The sequence below is a fragment of the Actinia tenebrosa genome, unplaced genomic scaffold (genome assembly GCF_029948245.1).
Source record: "Actinia tenebrosa isolate PJP-AT-01 unplaced genomic scaffold, QUT_ActTen_1.0 PGA_scaffold2__45_contigs__length_23673736, whole genome shotgun sequence".
Lineage (NCBI taxonomy): Eukaryota > Metazoa > Cnidaria > Anthozoa > Actiniaria > Actiniidae > Actinia > Actinia tenebrosa.
Window position 1 is genome coordinate 1,581,995 of NW_028292579.1, and position 19,995 is coordinate 1,601,989.

The following is a 19,995-nucleotide window of genomic DNA, read 5'->3' on the forward strand; positions in this document are numbered from 1 at the left end:
CTCTAGACTTAGTAAAGACGAGTATTTTAATTGTGATTCCTGTGGACGCGTGCGGAGTTTGGAGCGGGGAGAAGGGAGAGCCAATCTCCGCGCGCGTCCACACTAATCCCAACCAAAACACTCGCAATCTACCTACGTCCCGCTGTCCCGCTGACAAGAGCATTGTGTTATACGTATTAAATTACTCTGTGTATATTGAAGTTTTCTTTGATATGGCTGGTCTGACAAATTATCTATTTACACTGTGAAATAAGCGGATATACTATTAAATTGTTTATGAATGTTAGAGTGCTCACACTAAATCCGTGAAACAAACACTAGTTTTAGCACTAAATAGTGATAATTAAACAATAAAAAACAAAGGATTCTGTATGAAATAGTACTAATTAGTACTATTTAATGTTCACGGTTTTAGTGCGTGCACTCTATTCAACTTGTCTTCATTCAATCTGTATGATAAGATTCATAGGTTTGTTGTTGTTCGCTGATTTTAGTACGTAAATCAGCAAAAAGGTCCCGGGGGGGCGGGGGGAGTACTCTTGCCCATTTAGGGTAGGGATGTGCCGCTGAGCCCTCTGAACTCTGATTCTGTTCCAAATTAAGATCGCTGAAAATCATACCCTGCTCTGGTATTGCGAAAATGGACACCCTGTTCCAGAGAGAGAGCTTGATTTCATATACCCTGTCCCCGAGCGAGCACGATTTTATATACCCTGTTCCAGAGTAGAATCGCTGAAAACCATACCCTGTTTGGCGGCACGTACTCGTATAGCGAATATAGGGGGGTATCCCACCCGGGAAAAAGGTGGACTGGACGTGTTCCCCTCTCCCACCCTCAAAGACGTTAAATTATGAAACATGGGCTCCCTGTGTTGCGGTCACTCAGTCCATCCATCACGTGACAGTTGGTAATGGCGTCTGTCTTGTTTATGAATATTCTATCAGTCTGTCGTTGTTGGCTCGTGTTTGGGATTCAATTCTGAAGTGATAATGTAATGCTAACAAGCCCAAAAAATTCTAAATTATAGACCGTTCACTGCACTAACGACTGAGCTGAGAATGTATGATCTGAGGGCTTAAAACGACGAGCTAATAAGATGTTAAACGTAACGCATCAACTGAAGAAAAAGGTTTGAAAAACAGTTTTAAAATGTCGTTACTCGAGCTAAATAATTGTTTACTCTTCGGTTCCGAGTCGTTTAGCTTATACAATTTCCACACTTGGATACCTTATTAACCGGGTTAATTGTTTTAGATGTTTTCTTGTGTATAAATTATTTTATTTAAGCTTGAAATTCGCGGAATTCGAATATTTTTTTCTCGAGCGATGATCAACTTACTAGACTAAATTCCGAACAATTTTTTATGTGTTGGTATTTGATATTCTCTCAGGCACTTGTATTTACTTACTTCAGCAATATTATGTGTTAACTAAGTCACTCGTTTATTCTTGTACAGCTGTTTTTAACAGACTTAGACGAACGGGAGTCGCCAACAAGTACTCGTAAAGTACTCAACAACCAAGATGTCTCGTCATCTTCAGCTTCCACCTCAGAACCACAATCAAAGGGACATAAATCTTTGCCAAGTCTTCCTTCTCCTGAAGAGGAAGAATCTATGAATCTATCCATAGCAAGGAAAAGATCTCCATCGAATTCAACTCCGCTTCCAGCGAAGGCTTACGGGCCTTATTTCCTCGAGTATACTTTAATGGCAGAATAGTAAGTTCTCAAGTGTCTAAGTTTATGAGTCGACTTTATTAATTTGTTTATGTCATAAGAAACCTTTATTTTTTTATTCCTTTGAGTTACATAACTATTTAATACTGCTTTTTAATATCTTAGTATGTGTTTCCGCTATTTTTGTGTGTGTTATTTTTCTAATAAAATAATAATAAGTGTAATCAGAGATGAAAGCATAGGTCATTTGCAAAGGTTGATCCAAGTGTCGTATCCCATTACGGGTATCAAGTACCAATTAATGAATATTATATGCTTTGTGTTTTTATCAGTAACCAGTTAAGGAGTAAAAGGTTACCAGGAGTCTATGTTTTACCTGCTGCTAAATCTCCACTGGGTGAGTCATGCTTTTTTATATATTTCACATTTTATTATGTAGCTTAGTTAGTACGTGCCCATTGATTGGTCAGGAGCTGTGCTGCATTACTGCTGTTTGCATTGCTACGCGGCCACCCCAGACAAAAATTGCAACATGCACTTTGCAATAGACTACCATCAATCAAACACGTTGACGTCATTTACACACGTGTGTGATTCAAAAGGCGCGAAAACTTGTTGATTGTTTACAAGTATTATGAGGCACACTCACCAGGCCTATCTGGGCTGATACAAACGTGTGTAAATGACATCAACATGTTTGATTAACTGCAGTATGTTGCAAAGTGCACATCGCGATTTTTATCTGGGGTGGCTGCGTAGCAATGGAAATGGCTGTAAGGCTCAAATACACAATGTGAGGTTGTCTATGATGTTGGTTACAGTGTATAAATCGTGATGTTTGTGTGTCCACCCATCCGGGTGTTGCATGCAACATTGACGCTCATATTGCACAAGTAGAAAGGAGTTTTACTTAACAACATTATGCGCAACAGCTGCACATAATGTTGCATGCTTTAAAGGTGCTGTTAAAAAGGACAATTTTAAACACAACAATTTAACGTTTGTCATTTTGAGTTGGGAAGTTTTGACTTCAGATCAAAAACTCGCAACATGTTGCCAAAGTTGAAGTTGCAATTAGAGCTGTGCAAAAATTTGCATTGCAAATCGTCTCATGTGACATTGCCTTAAAACTGCATGCACAAAGCACATTTGAATTTGCATTTTCTATTTCTTCATTAATGCATGGCTCAGAGTGAAAATGAGAGTCATATTTGCCCGAGACTCTCGTTTCTTATTAAGGTGAAGCTTAGAAAAATATTAAGAGTCTAAAGAAAACATAACTGATTGTTTTTCTATTGTTGTCAGTTTGGTATGGTGTTATTTTTATACGCATGGGCTCGTACCAAGATGGAGCATTCAAGTTCACCATGACTGTACCTGACAACTACCCTGATGGAGAATGTCCAGTGAGTAGTATTAAGGAGGCTGGAAAGTGTTTTGTGCCTTCACATACACTCCCAATTATGAACTAAAAAAATTTGATATGACTATAATGTGACAGCAAGTAAACCCGGAAAGCCAAAGACTATACCAAAGATAACTGAACATGAAAAAATGATGTAAGACGTTGCTATGACAACATCAGAACCCTTGGTATGCCATCAAAAATGTTTATTTAAAAAATCATAACTCAGGAACCAAATGGGGAAATTTTTTAAAAACCGGAATATTTAAACTTTGTATCGTAATCTTCTTTTTGACAAAAAAAGGAAAAATTCTGTAAAAGGGAATATCGTAAAAATCAATAAAATTTGTTTGGAATGGTTCCCTTTTACAGAATTTTTTAAGATTTTCCTTAAGTTTTTGAAAACATAAACTAAAGCCCTTTGCAAAATCTGAAGAAATTTCACCGCAGAACTTTTGAGTTTTTTCAGTTTGAACATTAAAATTTATGACTACGAAAATTTTCCTTTCACAAGCTCCATGTCATTGGACCTAGAGCACGTACGCACTCAAGAAAAACCGTTTCGAGCCTCCTTAAGGTGTGAGCAATACTCCAGTTTCACATTTAATGCATACCACTGTTTTTGAAGACTACAGACTCATTTGCACAGGCTTAGCCTGGTTTATAAGTCAGCTATTCACAGGCACCATTGAAAGTCTGTGGGATTTCAAAACATTGGTATTGTTCAAGCTGCACATTCTTTACATTAGAGTTAACATTTGCAAATGATTTACTCTTAAGGGAGGCTAAGCCTGCGGAGATGAGTCTTCAGTCTTAAAACATAGCGGTATTTATGGAATGAGAAAAGGGAGTATTGTGCTTACCATTACCCAAGTTCAAATTTTAGTAGTTTGTAAAAAAAAGTTTTATCAAAACGAACTGCAGAAATAGGTATCCTGGCTTCTTGATGATAGTATTGTTGAAAGTCTATAATCATTACGGCATGACATACAAAAGTATGACCACATTTAATGTATTCACATACTTCTATGCACAGGCTTTTTGGTGCCAAACAAGCTTTTAAATGCCTTTTGTGATAAAACCAGCCAGATTCACATCAAAATGTGTCAGTTTAATGTACAAAAGTCTATGCAATAAAGAATACAAATACATTGAATGTATTAAATGTGGTTGATTGTGGCCATACTTTTGTGAATTGCGCTATATAGTTGCCCAAGCAAAATGCAATATTCTTAATGTTTGTTGACTCATACCATTTTACAGTGCTTCTCAATCACATGCGTGAAATCGTACAATTTACCGTCGCAATGAAGAAGGTTTTGGTGGACGTCAATCCAGAAATTTTCATAACATTCCATAGGCACATGCCCTTTGTGTTTTCCGACAATATCATGGAAACACTTTGATTGACCTCCACCAATACCTTATTTTGTCGTGATAGAATTTTTTACGATTTCACGCGTGTCATTGAGAAGGGCTGTAAAGATAATATATCATTAATAGTAAAATAATGAACTTCTTCATTCAAAAGAATTATAATATATTCCTATGCAATAACCTTTCATTTTTACTTTCTTTCTTAATTAGAAATTAGTATTCAAGCCACCAATCTTTCACCCAGTAGTAAATATAGAAACAGGAGAGCTAGATGTAAAAAGAGCATTTCCAAAATGGAGGTAAGAACTAATACCCATGAAACTTTAATTTTTCATAACCCAGAGAAATGTCTTGGCTGATAAAACCCTGAAACAACCTCTGGGCTGATAGAACTCTGAACTAACATCTGGGTTTATGGGTACCAGAGGTTGTTTCAGGGTTCAATCTGTGAGTTAGTCATGCCCTGACTTAGATCAGCCCAGAGGTTGTTTCAGGGTTCTATCTGTGAGTTAGCCATGCCCTGACTTAGATCAGCCCAGAGGTTGTTTCAGGGTTCTATCTGTGAGTTAGTCATGCCCTGACTTAGATCAGCCCAGAGGTTGTTTCAGGGTTCTATCTGTGAGTTAGCCATGCCCTGACTTAGATCAGCCCAGAGGTTGTTTCAGGGTTCTATCTGTGAGTTAGCCATGCCCTGACTTAGATCAGCCCAGAGGTTGTTTCATGGTTCAGTCTATAAGTTAGCCATTCCCTGACTTAGATCAGCCCAGAGGTTGTTTCATGGTTCAGTCTATAAGTTAGCCATTCCCTGACTTAGATCAACCAAGAGGTTGTTTCAGGGTTCCATCTGTGAGTTAGCCATGCCCTGCTTTTGATGAGCCCAGAGGTTGTTTCAGGGTTCCATCTGTGAGTTAGCCATGCCCTGACTTTGATCAGCCCAGAGGTTGTTTCAGAGTTCCATCTGTGAGTTAGCCATGCCCTGACTTAGATCAGCCCAGAGGTTGTTTCAGGGTTCCATCTGTGAGTTAGCCAACTTCAACTTGTTTATTTACACTTTTTTTATATACAGTTATATATTTACAGGATATAATATACAAATACATATTTTAATACAAATAAGGGAAATTATATTTTTAGGTAATAAAAGTGTAGGGCGATTAAAGTAGCTTATGCTTTCTAGTTAATTGCCCTCCATAGTGGATTAGTTAAGTATATATAGCGTCAAAAAAAAGAGGAATTACAAAATATCATAAACACACACACATAACAGGACATAATGGCAACTACTTTTTTTTTTAGATCAGCCCAGAGGTTGTTTCAGGGATCAATAAAATTTGAAGGTTTTTTTGAAAAACAACCAAATAAACAAGTTTTACTCATGACACTGACCATGGAAATGATCATAGATATTCTGTACTCCTTACCTTCATTTCTTTTCATTTTCTAGGCGTAGTGTGAATCATCTCTGGCAAGTCCTTTTATATACTAGAAGAATATTTTATAAAATTGATACGAGAGACCCTCTAAATCCAGAAGCAGCTAATCTGTAAGCATTTAACATTTATCCTTGAATTGCCCTTTAACATTATGACTGACGTCACAGCATGTTTACAGTGGGGAACAGAATCAATAAAAACAATGGAAATTTCAACTAAATCTCTTTCACATGAAAAGATTGGTTTCAAATTGGCTATTTTCCATATATGTTATGAGTCAATGTTTATCCTTTGACACTTATGTATTAGCTTTTCCCCATGAGGGCAGGGACACCACAACAGCTTTATGCCAATTACAGTGGGCCCTGTAGAGTTTTAGCACGGGCACTGAAGATGGTCGTCACCAGTGTCTTCAGTCGATCTTTTACGTCTGCCTCATACAGGGTTATATAGTGAAGACAGACGGGGCCTACAATTTTAAGTCCTTGTCCTTGTCTAACCATTTGCAGATATAATTACAAAGGCAGCACCTTCTCCTCAGTTATTTTAAGACCCTGAGTGTTGGTCTGGCTGAGGCTTGAACCAAGACCTCCCGCACAACAGACCGATGCTCTTACCAACAGAGCTAATCGGGTTGCACACTGTGTGGGGTCAGTGTTGCTGGGACCTCAAGTCCGTTCACCTCCCCCTCATCATGCTTGTTTGCTTCTTATTTAATGGTTTTGTTTTTTTGTTCTCCCTTGTAATTCAAGCATGATAAAAGCCTCTAAATAAAAATAACATAAATATTAATGTTATTTTGTTGTCATTCATCCCTTCTCCATTTTGTAAATACAATTTTATTGTGTTGTTTTCTTCATGTTGTTGTCATTCTGTCTCTCTCTAGGGACCATATTCCTTAGTGTTAAAACAATAGACTGTTTTGATGTGATGCCATAGTCTTATAAGACAATTATTTTGTGTGTAAGGATTAAATTATAATATTCCTTGGTATCATTTCTTTAAAATGTCGTTGTTGTGTTCATAGGTATGAAAATGATAAAGAAACTTTTAAGCAGAAAGTGAATGAATGTTTAAGAACCTGTCATAACGAGCTACACATTCCTGTCGACGATGACCCCCATTGCATTCAGTAAGTTGATCTATTCTAAAAGCTAGTTCATTTTATCTACTTATCTGTTTCGTCTACACTCAATTGAAGACTCAGTGTCGGGTTCAGAAATATAGAACATACAAGCTGACACCGAAATGGCACATGGGAAGTACGTTAATTAGATGCATGCTATGACTTGCGACCCGTGGCATCATCCACTGTTTTTAATACGCGTTTGGCATTCTAAACCGACTGCATGGATAGTGCAAATGAATGAATTATAATATGATTATGTCATTTCCCATGTGCCATTTCGGTCTCAGCTTTTATGTTCTATGTTTCTGAACCCGACAACGATTCTTCAATTGAGTGTATACATCTATCTATACATCCATTTATTAATCCATTTTTTCTTTTGATACAGTTTTGTGGAGCTTGAACCCCAAAAAATTGATGAAGTCAAAGAAACCATACTTGAAAGTCAGGTAAGGATTGAAAATCTTACGATACACGTTAGGGTCATTTATGCAGGGGGAAATAAGATGCAAACTGATCCATTTATACTAGTGCCTCTTACATAAGATGCAAAGGTCATGTATTTACAGTTCGCTTCTTGTGATAATTAAATTTCTGGTCTGTGTGGGCTTCCTCTGTGTGGGCTTTCCCATGCTTTTCCTAACACTTCCAATTACAGTATTTTCAAACGATTTATATTGCAAACAATTCTACAGGGTTCATGCTACTCCTTGAAATCCTTGAAAAGTCCTTGAATTGAAAACACGTTTTTAAGGGCTGAATTAGCTGTACTGTAACATTGAATCAATGTTTAAACCACGTTCTAATACAAAAACCTTTGTCCTTGAAAATCGAATTTTTGTGCTTGAAAAGTGCTTAAAAAGTCCTTGAATTTTGTAACAAAAATTTAGCACGAACCCTGATAGTACACAGTCAGAGAAAAGTAAGTGAATTCTGAGTTTATTTCAAGGTCGGGGAATTGTCAGGGAATTTAGATTTTGGTCAGAGAATTTTACGATTTATTAAAAAGTCAGGGAATTTTTGTCATCATTCTCAAATTCGTTTTGGTGATAATTATGTAATTTCACTCCAAAAAGAAACTTCCCAAAGGTTTGAATATGTGGACCGCATAGCACTTATAAAATACAAGATATAGAAATATAGATAAGTTATAGTGCTTGGGAACGAGGTTATTCTGGGCGAATGACCCTTGGAAATAAATTTCGGAAAAATTAATTTCTGACCTCGCTGGGAATCGAACCCACGACCTTCGGAATTGTACTACCGATGCTCTAAGGTTCCCGACATTATTGATATATCGGTATCGTTATTTATTTTGATTTCCTTTGGTGAAACATGGCCATGTGTTTCATTTCTTTTGCAATCCAAAACGTATGTAATTATTATTTAACATTAAAACGAATAAAGAGAAATTTGCTGCTTGGTCATTGAAAAATGGATTTTGGTCAGGGAAAAGTCAGAGGATTTTCCATTTTCAGAAGATTGGGAACCCTGTTTAAGCCAGAAAAATGGTGTAGATAAAATTATGGTCTAACACTTATTTCATATTCTGCAATCACTTGTTGCCTTATGACCGCACAAAGCACATATGATCAACAGAGCATAATGAAAACAACAAGGCTGCTACTTTTGCAATTTTTTCTTTATCTCTCATTCATGCTAAAAACGTTTAGTGTTTCATTCGTGTCTCTTGTGCTTTAAACTTTTCACAAAATTCTGCTAACCTCAAGCAATTCTACTTCGAGGTATTAGCGAAAATGTTAGTTTTTGTGCTGATCAAAATATCATCTCTCCCAACATTCAGGGCGTTATATCTCAAATATGCATCCCTTAAATTTCCCCAAATTTTGGTATTTTGTTAATCAGCCCCAAAAGAGCCTGTTTATGAAATATAAAGCTTATTAATGCATAAAAGTCGAAAGTAGAACCCGTTTTTCTGCCCTGTCCATATGATCGAGTTTTCTATTTTTAAAGTCCTTTGCTGGATTTTTTCCAGAGCAAACCAGGAAAGCTACCAACAGCAAATGCTCACAAGTCAGGTTTGTCCTGGATGAAGAAAGGCAGTTCTGACATATTCACTATAGAACAAAGCTAATACTACCTACCTTTGGTTATAAAATACTGATTTATATTAAATCTGAATTATCTAAATATACTTACTTGGTATTAGCAGAATGCTTTTCATGGATCGTCAGATTTTTGTGTGTGTCAATAGACCCTTTGCCAAAATGGTGGCCGAAAAAATTGAAATGAGTTTAATAAGCCTAAAGTGAGATGACGTTTTACCCCTGACTCTATACCATAATAGTTTCTAAAATTTTTTCATATTAAAATTTTTGATTCCTTAGAGAATACAGGAACAATAGTCATAATTAAAGAACAAAAGCAGTGTGAAAAGGATTATGGTCTAGAGACAGGGGTAAAACGTCATCTCGCTTCAGGCTTATATAAAAGCCAATGACAGAACTAGGAAGAGTACCTTTACTTTAGCAACTCTACAAAGATTCATTATGTCAGATGTCATATCGGCCGAGAAAACTCATTACCCCTAGGGATACAAATGTCTGTAAATTTGATTTTTTTTCACTAAAGTTTTCTCGCCCAATATACCACCTGTCATGATAACTCTTTGTAGGGTTGCTAAAGGAAATGTGCTCTTTTCAGTGCTGGTATTGGTTTTTCACTAAGTTTAGTTTTAGATCATTCAAATTTGCAGTCGCCATTTTGGCAAAGGGTCAATCGTGTTATTGGTTTTTCTTCTACGTATAGTGAATTGCCCCCATCTGCTCATATTTTACTTTGCTTCAAAGGGTATTAATCTTGATAGTTGCGCAACAGATCTCTTTACCTCGGTTGTATCATTTTCCCATTCCAGATTATGTGTCATTCCCTTGAGAATAAGATTCTTTGCTTGAGTTGTATCCATAATCATGTATCTTCTCATGTGCAACAGTTAAACAAAGAAATGATCCTCTAGGGAATGACACATGGCCTGAAATGAGAAAACAAAAATAGGATACAAATTTCCCAGACTTCTATTTTATTTTTTTAACTAACTTTCACTCCTTTACTCCTCTCATACCTAATATAACAGTCAATCAAAATAAATATATTTTGTTTTTAATATTTTTAAAACGAATATCTGTCTTTCTTATGCCAGAGTTTTCTTTAAAAAAAACTTGTCATAAGCTTGTCATCACTAATCACCTCCGCAAAGTACAGCATCATCTGTTTACCACACACTTTATTATCTCAAAAGTTGAGATTCACTCTATTTCCAGCTTATCTGAAATGACGTCACTGCAAAACTGAGGTGTCGTAGCCTGCAAAGCAGGCGTTCTTGTGGGTTTAGGGAACTTTGGAACGAGCGAGAATTGAAACCGAGCAAAAAAGAAAACAGGAACCCCAAAACCCCGATTCTTCCTCTCAAACCCATCAAAAGAACGCCTACTCTGCAGGCTAGGGTTGTCACGAATCCTGTGAAAATTGACCACAAAAATTTTAAAAAGTAGCCATCCAGTCACTGGAATGAAAATATAAAACTCATTAGTTATTGTGTCACTGTTATGGAGTGCTTTTAAGCAATGTTATTTTATTTGGTGGCCTGGAACTCCACATTTAAAGAGAAAAAGTGACACCTCAGTCACTAGACCAGCTGATAAGTAATCTTTTTGACTTGTATTATATGACCTGGCAACAAAGTCCATTTTTAATGAAATGGAGTATGCAAAATATATATTTGATATGGTGTACATCGAAACCAAAGAAAAAATATATATTGATTAGTATGACATTCTAATGAACCTACCATGTACAAATTAGCAGTCTCTTTATTGTAAATTATAATGTTTATATCCTATATCAATTTTTTTGTTTTTGCGAGGACATATGATTTTCCTCAAATCATTAAGCTTTGTATATGTCAAGCATGAGAACTAGTATTGTGATAAGTTTTCCCAAATAGTGTATAAAATTAATAAATATCTCGAATATTAATTCTTCATTTTTGTCACAGATCACTTACAGTGCAACTACTGTAACCAGGGCCACTTAGGGATGTACCATTAGATAATTGATGGGGGGGTTGCAGGAATTTTGGTTGCATGAATTTTTTTTTTTGGCTCAACCCTTGCACGTTATTTTGTGCGTACAGTTAGATATTTTTCTTCTAGCAGAAGAGGTTGCACGATATATATATATATTTTTTTGAGGTTTAAGTGCTTGCTCGATATTATTTTGGGAATTTACGCAACCCCCTTCCCCCCCCCCCCCCCATCAACTATCTAATGGTCCGTCCCTTAGGTCAGTAAGATAAGAGAACCAATTAAAATGTAAAATAAAAACAATGCATTCGAACTTTGGGTAGCTGAGCCAATCAGAAACCTAGACTGCACAAGAATGGTACTTTGACCCTGATGTTATGTGTAAACAGCTAGATAGCGATCGTCATTTTCTCGTGGGAATAAAAAGATATGTTAATAGACTATAGTTTTCTGCTGATTTCTGATTGGCTCCACTACCCAAAGTCGGAATGTATCGTTTTTAGTCTATGATTCGATTGGTTCTCGCTGTCTAAGTGGTCCCGGTTATAGAAGTCGCACTGTAAGCAGCAGAGTGTAGATCTAACAACATCCAATCAATTGTTTAACCACAGGTGATCATCAATCAATCAAAGTTTATTAACACCAATATACAGTCAATGTCATTAACGTTGTCCACCAAAAAAAGACATTTACACATTTAGACTAAAAGAAATATCACGTGTTTCCTCGAAGGTTTTGGCATAAAACAAATGCTGAAATACCATTCTCCATCTTAAATCCTCACTAAATGGTCAGGGCATTCTGGATTTTCGATTCACAAGTTGAATTTTACATTTAAAGTTCAGGCTGACGCACACGAGGCAAAGAGTACATAATGAAACACGTGATATTTCTTTTAGTCTAAATGTGTAAATGTCTTTTTTCGGTGGACAACGTTAATGACATTGACTGTATATATATATATACTGCGGTTTGCATAATCTTTGACCCTTTCGTACATAAATACAAGTATATCAAAAGTACATCAATTATGGGATACGATCCCAGATATTTTTTCGAGTTGCCCACCACTGGGGCTTTCTGAAAAAAATATCAGACAAATCTTATCCACTGGATAAAGATTTATCTACCGGATAGCGCTATCCAGGCTTCTTACAACCGCGCTCTGAAGTAACTTCAAGAAATCATCAACAGTATGTAAATCTTACATTTAAAAATATTTTTGGGTAATCCCCATCCCTCCTTCAAACTACAGATTTTCAGTATTCACGACATAACATAATATCAAAAAAAAAATACGACAGCCTCCCCCCTAGATTTTGCAGCACCAAAATTACTGCCCCTTCAAATCCAATAAACCCCCCACCCCACCCCATGGGAGCATTCATAATTTATGTGTATTTTCATAAGTTAGTAGATTTAGTAGTATGTAGATTTCAAACTTTGAGGTAATCACTTTTTGGAACCCCTCCAGAATAAACGTAATATTTCTTGATAGCCAGTAAAATGTTTCAAAAGTTTAATTCGAAAATCGTAACTTACTTCTCCAACTCAAAGGCACCTAGTTTTAGAAAACTAAATTCAAATTTTCTGAGCCGTTTTTGAACTATCTTGATAAAGAAAACACGTTTTGTAACTTTGACTTGAAGCTCACAAAGTCGGTTCAAAGTTCGTTGTGAATGAATAAATTATCTCTGTGATTGACGTTGAAGCCAGTTAAATGTTTCAAAACCCAATTGAGATAAATAGATTTTTTTCTCTTAGAAAATTGTAACTTATGTCTCCAATTTGTGGGCATCTAAGTTTTTGGAAACTGAATTCTAATTTTCTGTGCCCCTTTTAAACTATCTTGAGACTAAAGAAAACACACGTCTTAGTACTTTTGACTTCCAGCTCACAAAGTTCGCTCAAAACTCATTCGCGATGAATAAATTATCTCTGTGAGTGACGTTGAAGCCAGTAAAATGTTTCAAAAGTTCAAGAAATAAATAGATTTTTTTCTCTTAGAAAATCGTAATTTACTCGTCCAATCTATGGGCAACTAGTTTGAGGAAACTAAATTGTAATTTTCTGTGCCATTTTCGAACTATCTTGAGAAAGAAAACACACCTTTTGGGACTCTTGACTTCAAGCTCACAAAGTCGGTACAAAGTTCACATAAGATGAATAAATTATCTCTGTGAGTGACGTTGAAGCCAGTAAATTGTTTCAACAGCTCACTTCAGATAAATAGATTTTTATTTCTCTTAGAAAATCGTAATTTACTTCTCCAATTTATAGGCAACTAGTTTTAGAAAATTAAATTCTAATTTTCTGTGCACCTTTTGAACTATCTTGAGAAAGAAAACACACGTTTTAGTACTTTTGACTTCCAGCTCCCAAAGTCGGTACAAAGTTCATGTAAGATGAATAAATTATCTCTGTGAGTGACGTTGAAGCCAGTAAAATGTCACAAGAGCTCACTTCAGATAAATAGATTTTTTTCTCTTACAAAATGGTCATTTAATTCTCCAATTCATAGGCAACTAGTTTTAGAAAGCTAAATTCTAATTTTCTGAGCCATTATTGAACTACGTTGAGAGAGAAAACACACGTTTTTGCACTTTTGACTTCAAGCTCACAAAGTCCATTTAAGATGAATAAATTATCTCTGTGAGTGACGTTGAAGCCAGTAAAATGTTTCAAAAGTTCAGAGATAAATAGATTTTTTTCCCTAGGAAAATCGTAATTTACTTGTTCAATTTATGGGCAACTAGTTTCAGGAAACTAAATTCTAATTTTCAGTGCACCTTTTGAACTATCTTGAGAAAGAAAACACACGTTTTAGTACTTTTGACTTCCAGCTCCCAAAGTCGGTACAAAGTTCACATAAGATGAATAAATTATCTCTGTGAGTGACGTTGAAGCCAGTAAAATGTCACAAGAGCTCACTTCAGATAAATAGATTTTTGTCTCTTAGAAAATCGTAATTTACTTCTCCAATTCATGGGCAACTAGTTTTAGAAAGCTAAATTCTAATTTTCTGAGCCATTATTGAACTACGTTGAGAAAGAAAACACACGTTTTTGCACTTTTGACTTCCAGCTCACAAAGTCCATTTAAGATGAATAAATTATCTCTGTGAGTGACGTTGAAGCCAGTAAAATGTTTCAAAAGTTCAGAGGTAAATAGATCTTTTTCCCTAGGAAAATCGTAATTTACTTGTTCAATTTATGGGCAACTAGTTTCAGGAAACTAAATTCTAATTTTCAGTGCCCCTTTTGAACTATCTTGAGAAAGAAAACACACGTTTTAGTACTTTTGACTTCAAGCTGTCAAAGTCGGTACAAAGTTCATGTAAGATGAATAAATTATCTCTGTGAGTGACGTTGAAGCCAGTAAAATGTTTCAAAAGTTCAGAGACAAATAGATTTTTTTCCATAAGAAAATCGTAATTTACTTGTTCAATTTATGGGCAACTAGTTTCAGGAAACTAAATTCTAATTTTCAGTGCCCCTTTTGAACTATCTTGAGAAAGAAAACACACGTTTTAGTACTTTTGACTTCAAGCTGTCAAAGTCGGTACAAAGTTCATGTAAGATGAATAAATTATCTCTGCGAGTGACGTTGAAGCCAGTAAAATGTCACAAGAAAGAGCTCACTTCAGATAAATAGATTTTTTTCGCTTAGAAAATCGTAATTTACTTCTCCAATTCGTGGGCAACTAGTTTTAGAAAACTAAATTCTAATTTTCTGAGCCATTATTGAACTATGTTGAGAAAGAAAACACACGTTTTTGCACTTTTGACTTCCAGCTCACAAAGTTCATGTAAGATGAATAAATTATCTCTGCGAGTGACGTTGAAGCCAGTAAAATGTCGCAAGAGCTTACCTCAGATAAATAGATTTTTTTCTCTTAGAAAATCGTCATTTACTTCTCCATTCATGGGCAACTAGTTTTAGAAGGCTAAATTCTAATTTTCTGAGCCATTATTGAACTACGTTGAGAAAGAAAACACACGTTTTTGCACTTTTGACTTCAAGCTCACAAAGTCCATTTAAGATGAATAAATTATCTCTGTGAGTGACGTTGAAGCCAGTAAAATGTTTCAAAAGTTCAGAGACAAATAGATTTTTTCCCCTAAGAAAATCGTAATTTACTTGTTCAATTTATGGGCAACTAGTTTCAGGAAACTAAATTTTAATTTTCAGTGCCCCTTTTGAACTATCTTGAGAAAGAAAACACACGTTTTAGTACTTTTGACTTCAAGCTGTCAAAGTCGGTACAAAGTTCATGTAAGATGAATAAATTATCTCTGCGAGTGACGTTGAAGCCAGTAAAATGTCACAAGAAAGAGCTCACTTCAGATAAATAGATTTTTTTCGCTTAGAAAATCGTAATTTACTTCTCCAATTCGTGGGCAACTAGTTTTAGAAAACTAAATTCTAATTTTCTGAGCCATTATTGAACTATGTTGAGAAAGAAAACACACGTTTTTGCACTTTTGACTTCCAGCTCACAAAGTTCATGTAAGATGAATAAATTATCTCTGTGAGTGACGTTGAAGCCAGTAAAATGTCGCAAGAGCTTACCTCAGGTAAATAGATTTTTTTCTCTAAGAAAATCGTAATTTACTTGTCCAATTTGTAGGCAACTAGTTCTAGGAAACTAAATTCTAATTTTCTGAGCCATTTTTGAACTTTCTAGAGAAAGAAAACACACGTCTTAGTACTTTTGACTTCCAGCTCACAAAGTTCGCTCAAAACTCATTCACGATGAATAAATTATCTCTGTGAGTGACGTTGAAGCGAGTAAAATGTTTCAAAAATTCAAGTAATAAATAGATTTTTGTCTCTTAGAAAATCGTAATTTACTTGTCCAATTTATGGGCAACTAGTTTTAGAAAACTAAATTCTAATTTTCAGTGCCCCTTTTGAACTATCTTGAGGAAAAAAACACACTTTTTAGTACTTTTGACTTCCAGCTGTCAAAGTCGGTACAAAGTTTATGTAAGATGAATAAATTATCTTTGTGAGTGACTTTGAAGCCAGTAAAACGTCAGAAGAGCTTACTTCAGATAAATAATTTTTTTTCTCTAAGAAAATGGTAATTAACTTGTCCAACTTATATGCAACTAGTTTTAGGAAACTAAATTCTAATTTGTTGAGCTACTTTTGACTTGAAGTTCACAAAGTCGGTTCAAAGTTCATGTGGGATCAGTAAATCATCTCTGTGAGTGATGTTCAAGCCACCATTATAACCCCTAGATTAGGAATTATCACAGTAAGGATGTACAATATTTCGATCAGCATTCTGCAATAACTTCAGAACCACCACAACCTGATGATAATTTAATTTGCTTATTCTTGTTGAACTGAGATGAATATATTAGAACTTTACAGTTTATCATAAATATTTATTAATTATTATATCAATTGCAGATGTTTTATCATAGACATTCACGACAGGTTTGCAAAGGAGAATGAAGAAAAATGTATATTGTGTTTTTTTTTTGTGTTGTCCCTGAATATATGCTCGAGAATTAACAAAGAAATAATACTCAAGGGAAATGACTCATACATGTGGTCTAAAACGGGAAAAAGTTTCAACCAAGCTAAAAAGGTCTGTTTGTTGCAATTGATATTCTAGTGTGGACATTCAAACCCTGAACACTTCAAGTTTTTTTTAAGATTATTATTTTCTGAATTTTCTACTGCTTCAAACCCTGTAGTCCAAAAAACACTTAGTGATCTAGTGATTCAGTCGATTGGCTCAAGGGATAATTTACAGTATATGTATGCATTTGAAAAAAGTAAACTAGGTGTTTTTGGTTCAAACTTCCTTACTGAAAATTAATCAAAACATTGCTAATCATAATATATCATTTTAGTTTACTCCTAATTGAAAAAATGTAGTGGGGTTCCAGAAGGTCATAACATCGAAGCTAAGACCGAAAAGGATTTTGAACACTCCGAAATGTATATTATATTTGCATATAGACACATAAAAATGCACAGTAGAGCAAAGGCAGTCGACCTAGATTAACAACATGCCAAAGCCATGATGCATAAAATGTGCACAGGAAGGGAAAACTGCAATACGCATGAAATTAGCATAATTGTTTGTCTTCCCATGCTCCCCTTCGGTCTTAGCTTTGATGATATAACCTTTTTTTGAACCTGACAAGGCTTTTTCAATTAGGTGTTTCCATATTTTGATAAGCATTGGATGGAACATTCAATCCTCCTTTTAACTTTTTCACTTCTTCATTTCTCATCAAATCCCATAATGAATTATCTAACTCATAAGTTTTTCCCATCCAATGAAAATGAGTAGGAGGGTCTACTTCTTGGTTTCCACGTCTGTATTCAAAGTGAGGGCTGAGTTCAATAGCAAGACTTGATTTAATAAGCCCCACTCCACCAGTCTTCTCTGGCGCAGGGTGGTATATCCGCCCACTTTCTGGTAGCATGCAGACTTTAGTAGGCTGAAAGGGGAACATGAGATCTTCTCCAATGCCGTTACATGTTAGATGACCTGCAGAACCTTCATCTGATGCTGAGGGTCCAGTCAAGGTGGCGAACACGAAGGGAACATCACAGCGGATGTAGTTCTTCTCCACCCCACAAGGGGATACGTAAGGGAACTCTTCTTCATAGCGACCAGTACTGTTAAGCTTGATTCTCCGGAAAAAGAACTTTAGAAACATTTTATCTGTGAAAATACAAACATATAATAACAATCATTTTAAAAAAAATTCATTTTAAAAATTTTTCCAGGAATAGTTTTCTGTTTTCAGACCATGTGTCATTCCTTTGAGTGTCATTTCTTTGTTTAACGGTTGTGCATGAGAAGACACATTAATATGGATACAACTCAAACAAAGAATCTTATTCCCAAAGGAATGGCACGTGTTTTGTAATTCCTTTTAAGTAGGGTGTATTTAGTCACACTGTTAAATAGTTAGATAAATCATATATCTTATATAACTGTTTAGAGTACAAACACTAAAAGTGTGCAACACTTTGCACTATGTAGTAGTAAATAGTGCTAATTAAACAATAGAAAACAATAGGATTAGCATAATTTAGCAGTATTTAGTGGTATTTATGTAACACACTTATAGTGTTTGTACTCTAGTTAAATAGTTATGCCAATCCAGGGTTTATTTTAACACAGAATGCGTGAAGAAACTTTCAATTACATCTTAAGTTTTTTCCTGATTTTCAGACCATGGCCACGTGAATTTTTTCAATTTTTTTGAATGTCGACTACAACAGTAAATAGCTTATCTAATTTAGGTGATGTCAACTATTCAACAGTTAGGCTAAATTCACTCTCAAGAAAAGAGAGGTTTATCATTAAACTACAATAAATGAAAAATATATATATTTGACTTACCCTTAAAACAGGTGATAAAGTTCTTAACCTTGGTATCATCTAGGAAAAGCTGATGTCAAAAGAAAATTGGTGAAATTATTGTTGTGCAAAATCTCAGTGGCATAGAGAGTGGGCATGGTGGCCCAGGGGGGGTGGGCTACTCTTGCCCGTTTAGGGTAGGGATGTGCCACTGAGCCCACTGAACCCTGACCCAGTTCCAGGATAAAATCGCTGAACTTCATACCCTGTTCCAGAGCAAGATCACTGAAAATCATACCCTGTTCCAGTATTGCGAAAATGGATACCCTGTTCCAGAGAGGAGAGAGCGCGACCCCACATACCCTCTGCCAGAGCAAGCGTGATCTCACACTCCCAGTTCCAGAGTAGAACCACTGAAAACCATACCCTGTTTGGCAGCATTTACCTGTATAGCAAATATAGGGGAGTACTCCCCCCCCGGGGCATGGTGGACACATGCCTTCAATTATCAAAACATAAAAGAAAAAGTAAGATATTAAAAATTATAAAAATAAAAATGTCTAAATTTTCCTATGAAGATTAAAATATGAATAAAAATGTTTGTTTTTTCTGTTTTCTTTCTTTTCTTTTCTTTTTTATTCTTGGCAATCCCCCAACCCCCCTCCCTCCTCAATTCCTGGGACCTTGCTATGTTGCAAAATTTTCTAACAAACTTCAGGAGATGCATGGGGCGTGGCCATGGATAGCATGCTTGCTGGGATCACCATGTATACACTAGTATATATATATCTCTCTAATATGTCTTTCTACCTTGTATTAATTTTGGGGTGTAATGTTTTCCAATTTCAAACTATGTGTCATTCTCTTGAGAATAAGATCCTTGGTTTAAGTCATATCCATATTCATGTCTTCTCATGTGCAATCGTTATACAAAGAAATGATACCCTAGGGGACCGATCATTTATTACGTCCCAGGGGAGATGGAAATACTGTGGGGGGTACGTCTTTTAAAACCAGTAAAAATTTGGGGCTACGTTTTCGTAATGGCCGAATTTGGGGGTGGGGGGTACGTATTTAGCAGTGTTGAAGGGGGAGGGGTACGTTTTCCATTTTTTTCATTCCCCCCCCCCCCCCCCCCCCCCCCCCTCCGGGACGTAATAAACGATCGGTCCCTAGGGAATAACATATATTTTGTCTGAAATGGGAAAACATTACGCCCAAGCTAAAAAGGTATCTTACAAGCATTCATTCTTTTCTTACCTGTCCCTGGTGATCAATAAAGTAGAAATACTCTCTAACTTTAGGAGATGGCGACTGTCCTTGGACATAACTCGCACTCCTGGACAAGATCGCCCCAGCAAATGGTGTTATTATGTAATGGATAGGCAAACGTCTTGGGCTCATCAATCGTATCATGATGAGAAAATAACCCTCAGTAAATTTGGCTAGAACGAACCTAGGATATCAATTTTGGATTATTTTTGTGGAGATCGGAGGTATTTTTGGACTGCAAAAGTCTTAGCCGTCCGAAAAAAAATGTTCACTTTTTTTTGTTTTGACAAGAAACTCGACTCGCAAAGGCTCATGGAT

The 19,995-nt window shown here is 35.9% G+C and overlaps 2 protein-coding genes across 2 annotated transcripts; one reads left to right on the forward strand and one right to left on the reverse strand.

The window, feature by feature from the left end:
• The first annotated feature begins 887 nt into the window (after nucleotides 1–887).
• On the forward strand, nucleotides 888–11,019 carry LOC116297416 (protein AKTIP homolog). The gene is made up of 9 exons (XM_031705636.2): nucleotides 888–1,130; nucleotides 1,459–1,721; nucleotides 2,012–2,076; nucleotides 2,985–3,085; nucleotides 4,672–4,760; nucleotides 5,906–6,004; nucleotides 6,922–7,026; nucleotides 7,412–7,472; nucleotides 9,020–11,019. The coding sequence occupies exons 1-9, from the start codon at nucleotides 1,098–1,100 to the stop codon at nucleotides 9,116–9,118; spliced, it is 915 nt and encodes a 304-aa protein (XP_031561496.1). The 5' UTR covers nucleotides 888–1,097; the 3' UTR covers nucleotides 9,119–11,019.
• A 5,155-nt stretch (nucleotides 11,020–16,174) lies between these two features.
• On the reverse strand, nucleotides 16,175–19,959 carry LOC116297408 (UPF0598 protein CG30010). Its single transcript, XM_031705630.2, has 3 exons — nucleotides 19,666–19,959; nucleotides 18,448–18,496; nucleotides 16,175–17,760 (listed from the first exon to the last, which is right to left on the reverse strand). The coding sequence occupies exons 1-3, from the start codon at nucleotides 19,819–19,821 to the stop codon at nucleotides 17,240–17,242; spliced, it is 726 nt and encodes a 241-aa protein (XP_031561490.2). The 5' UTR covers nucleotides 19,822–19,959; the 3' UTR covers nucleotides 16,175–17,239.
• Nucleotides 19,960–19,995: the final 36 nt, after the last annotated feature.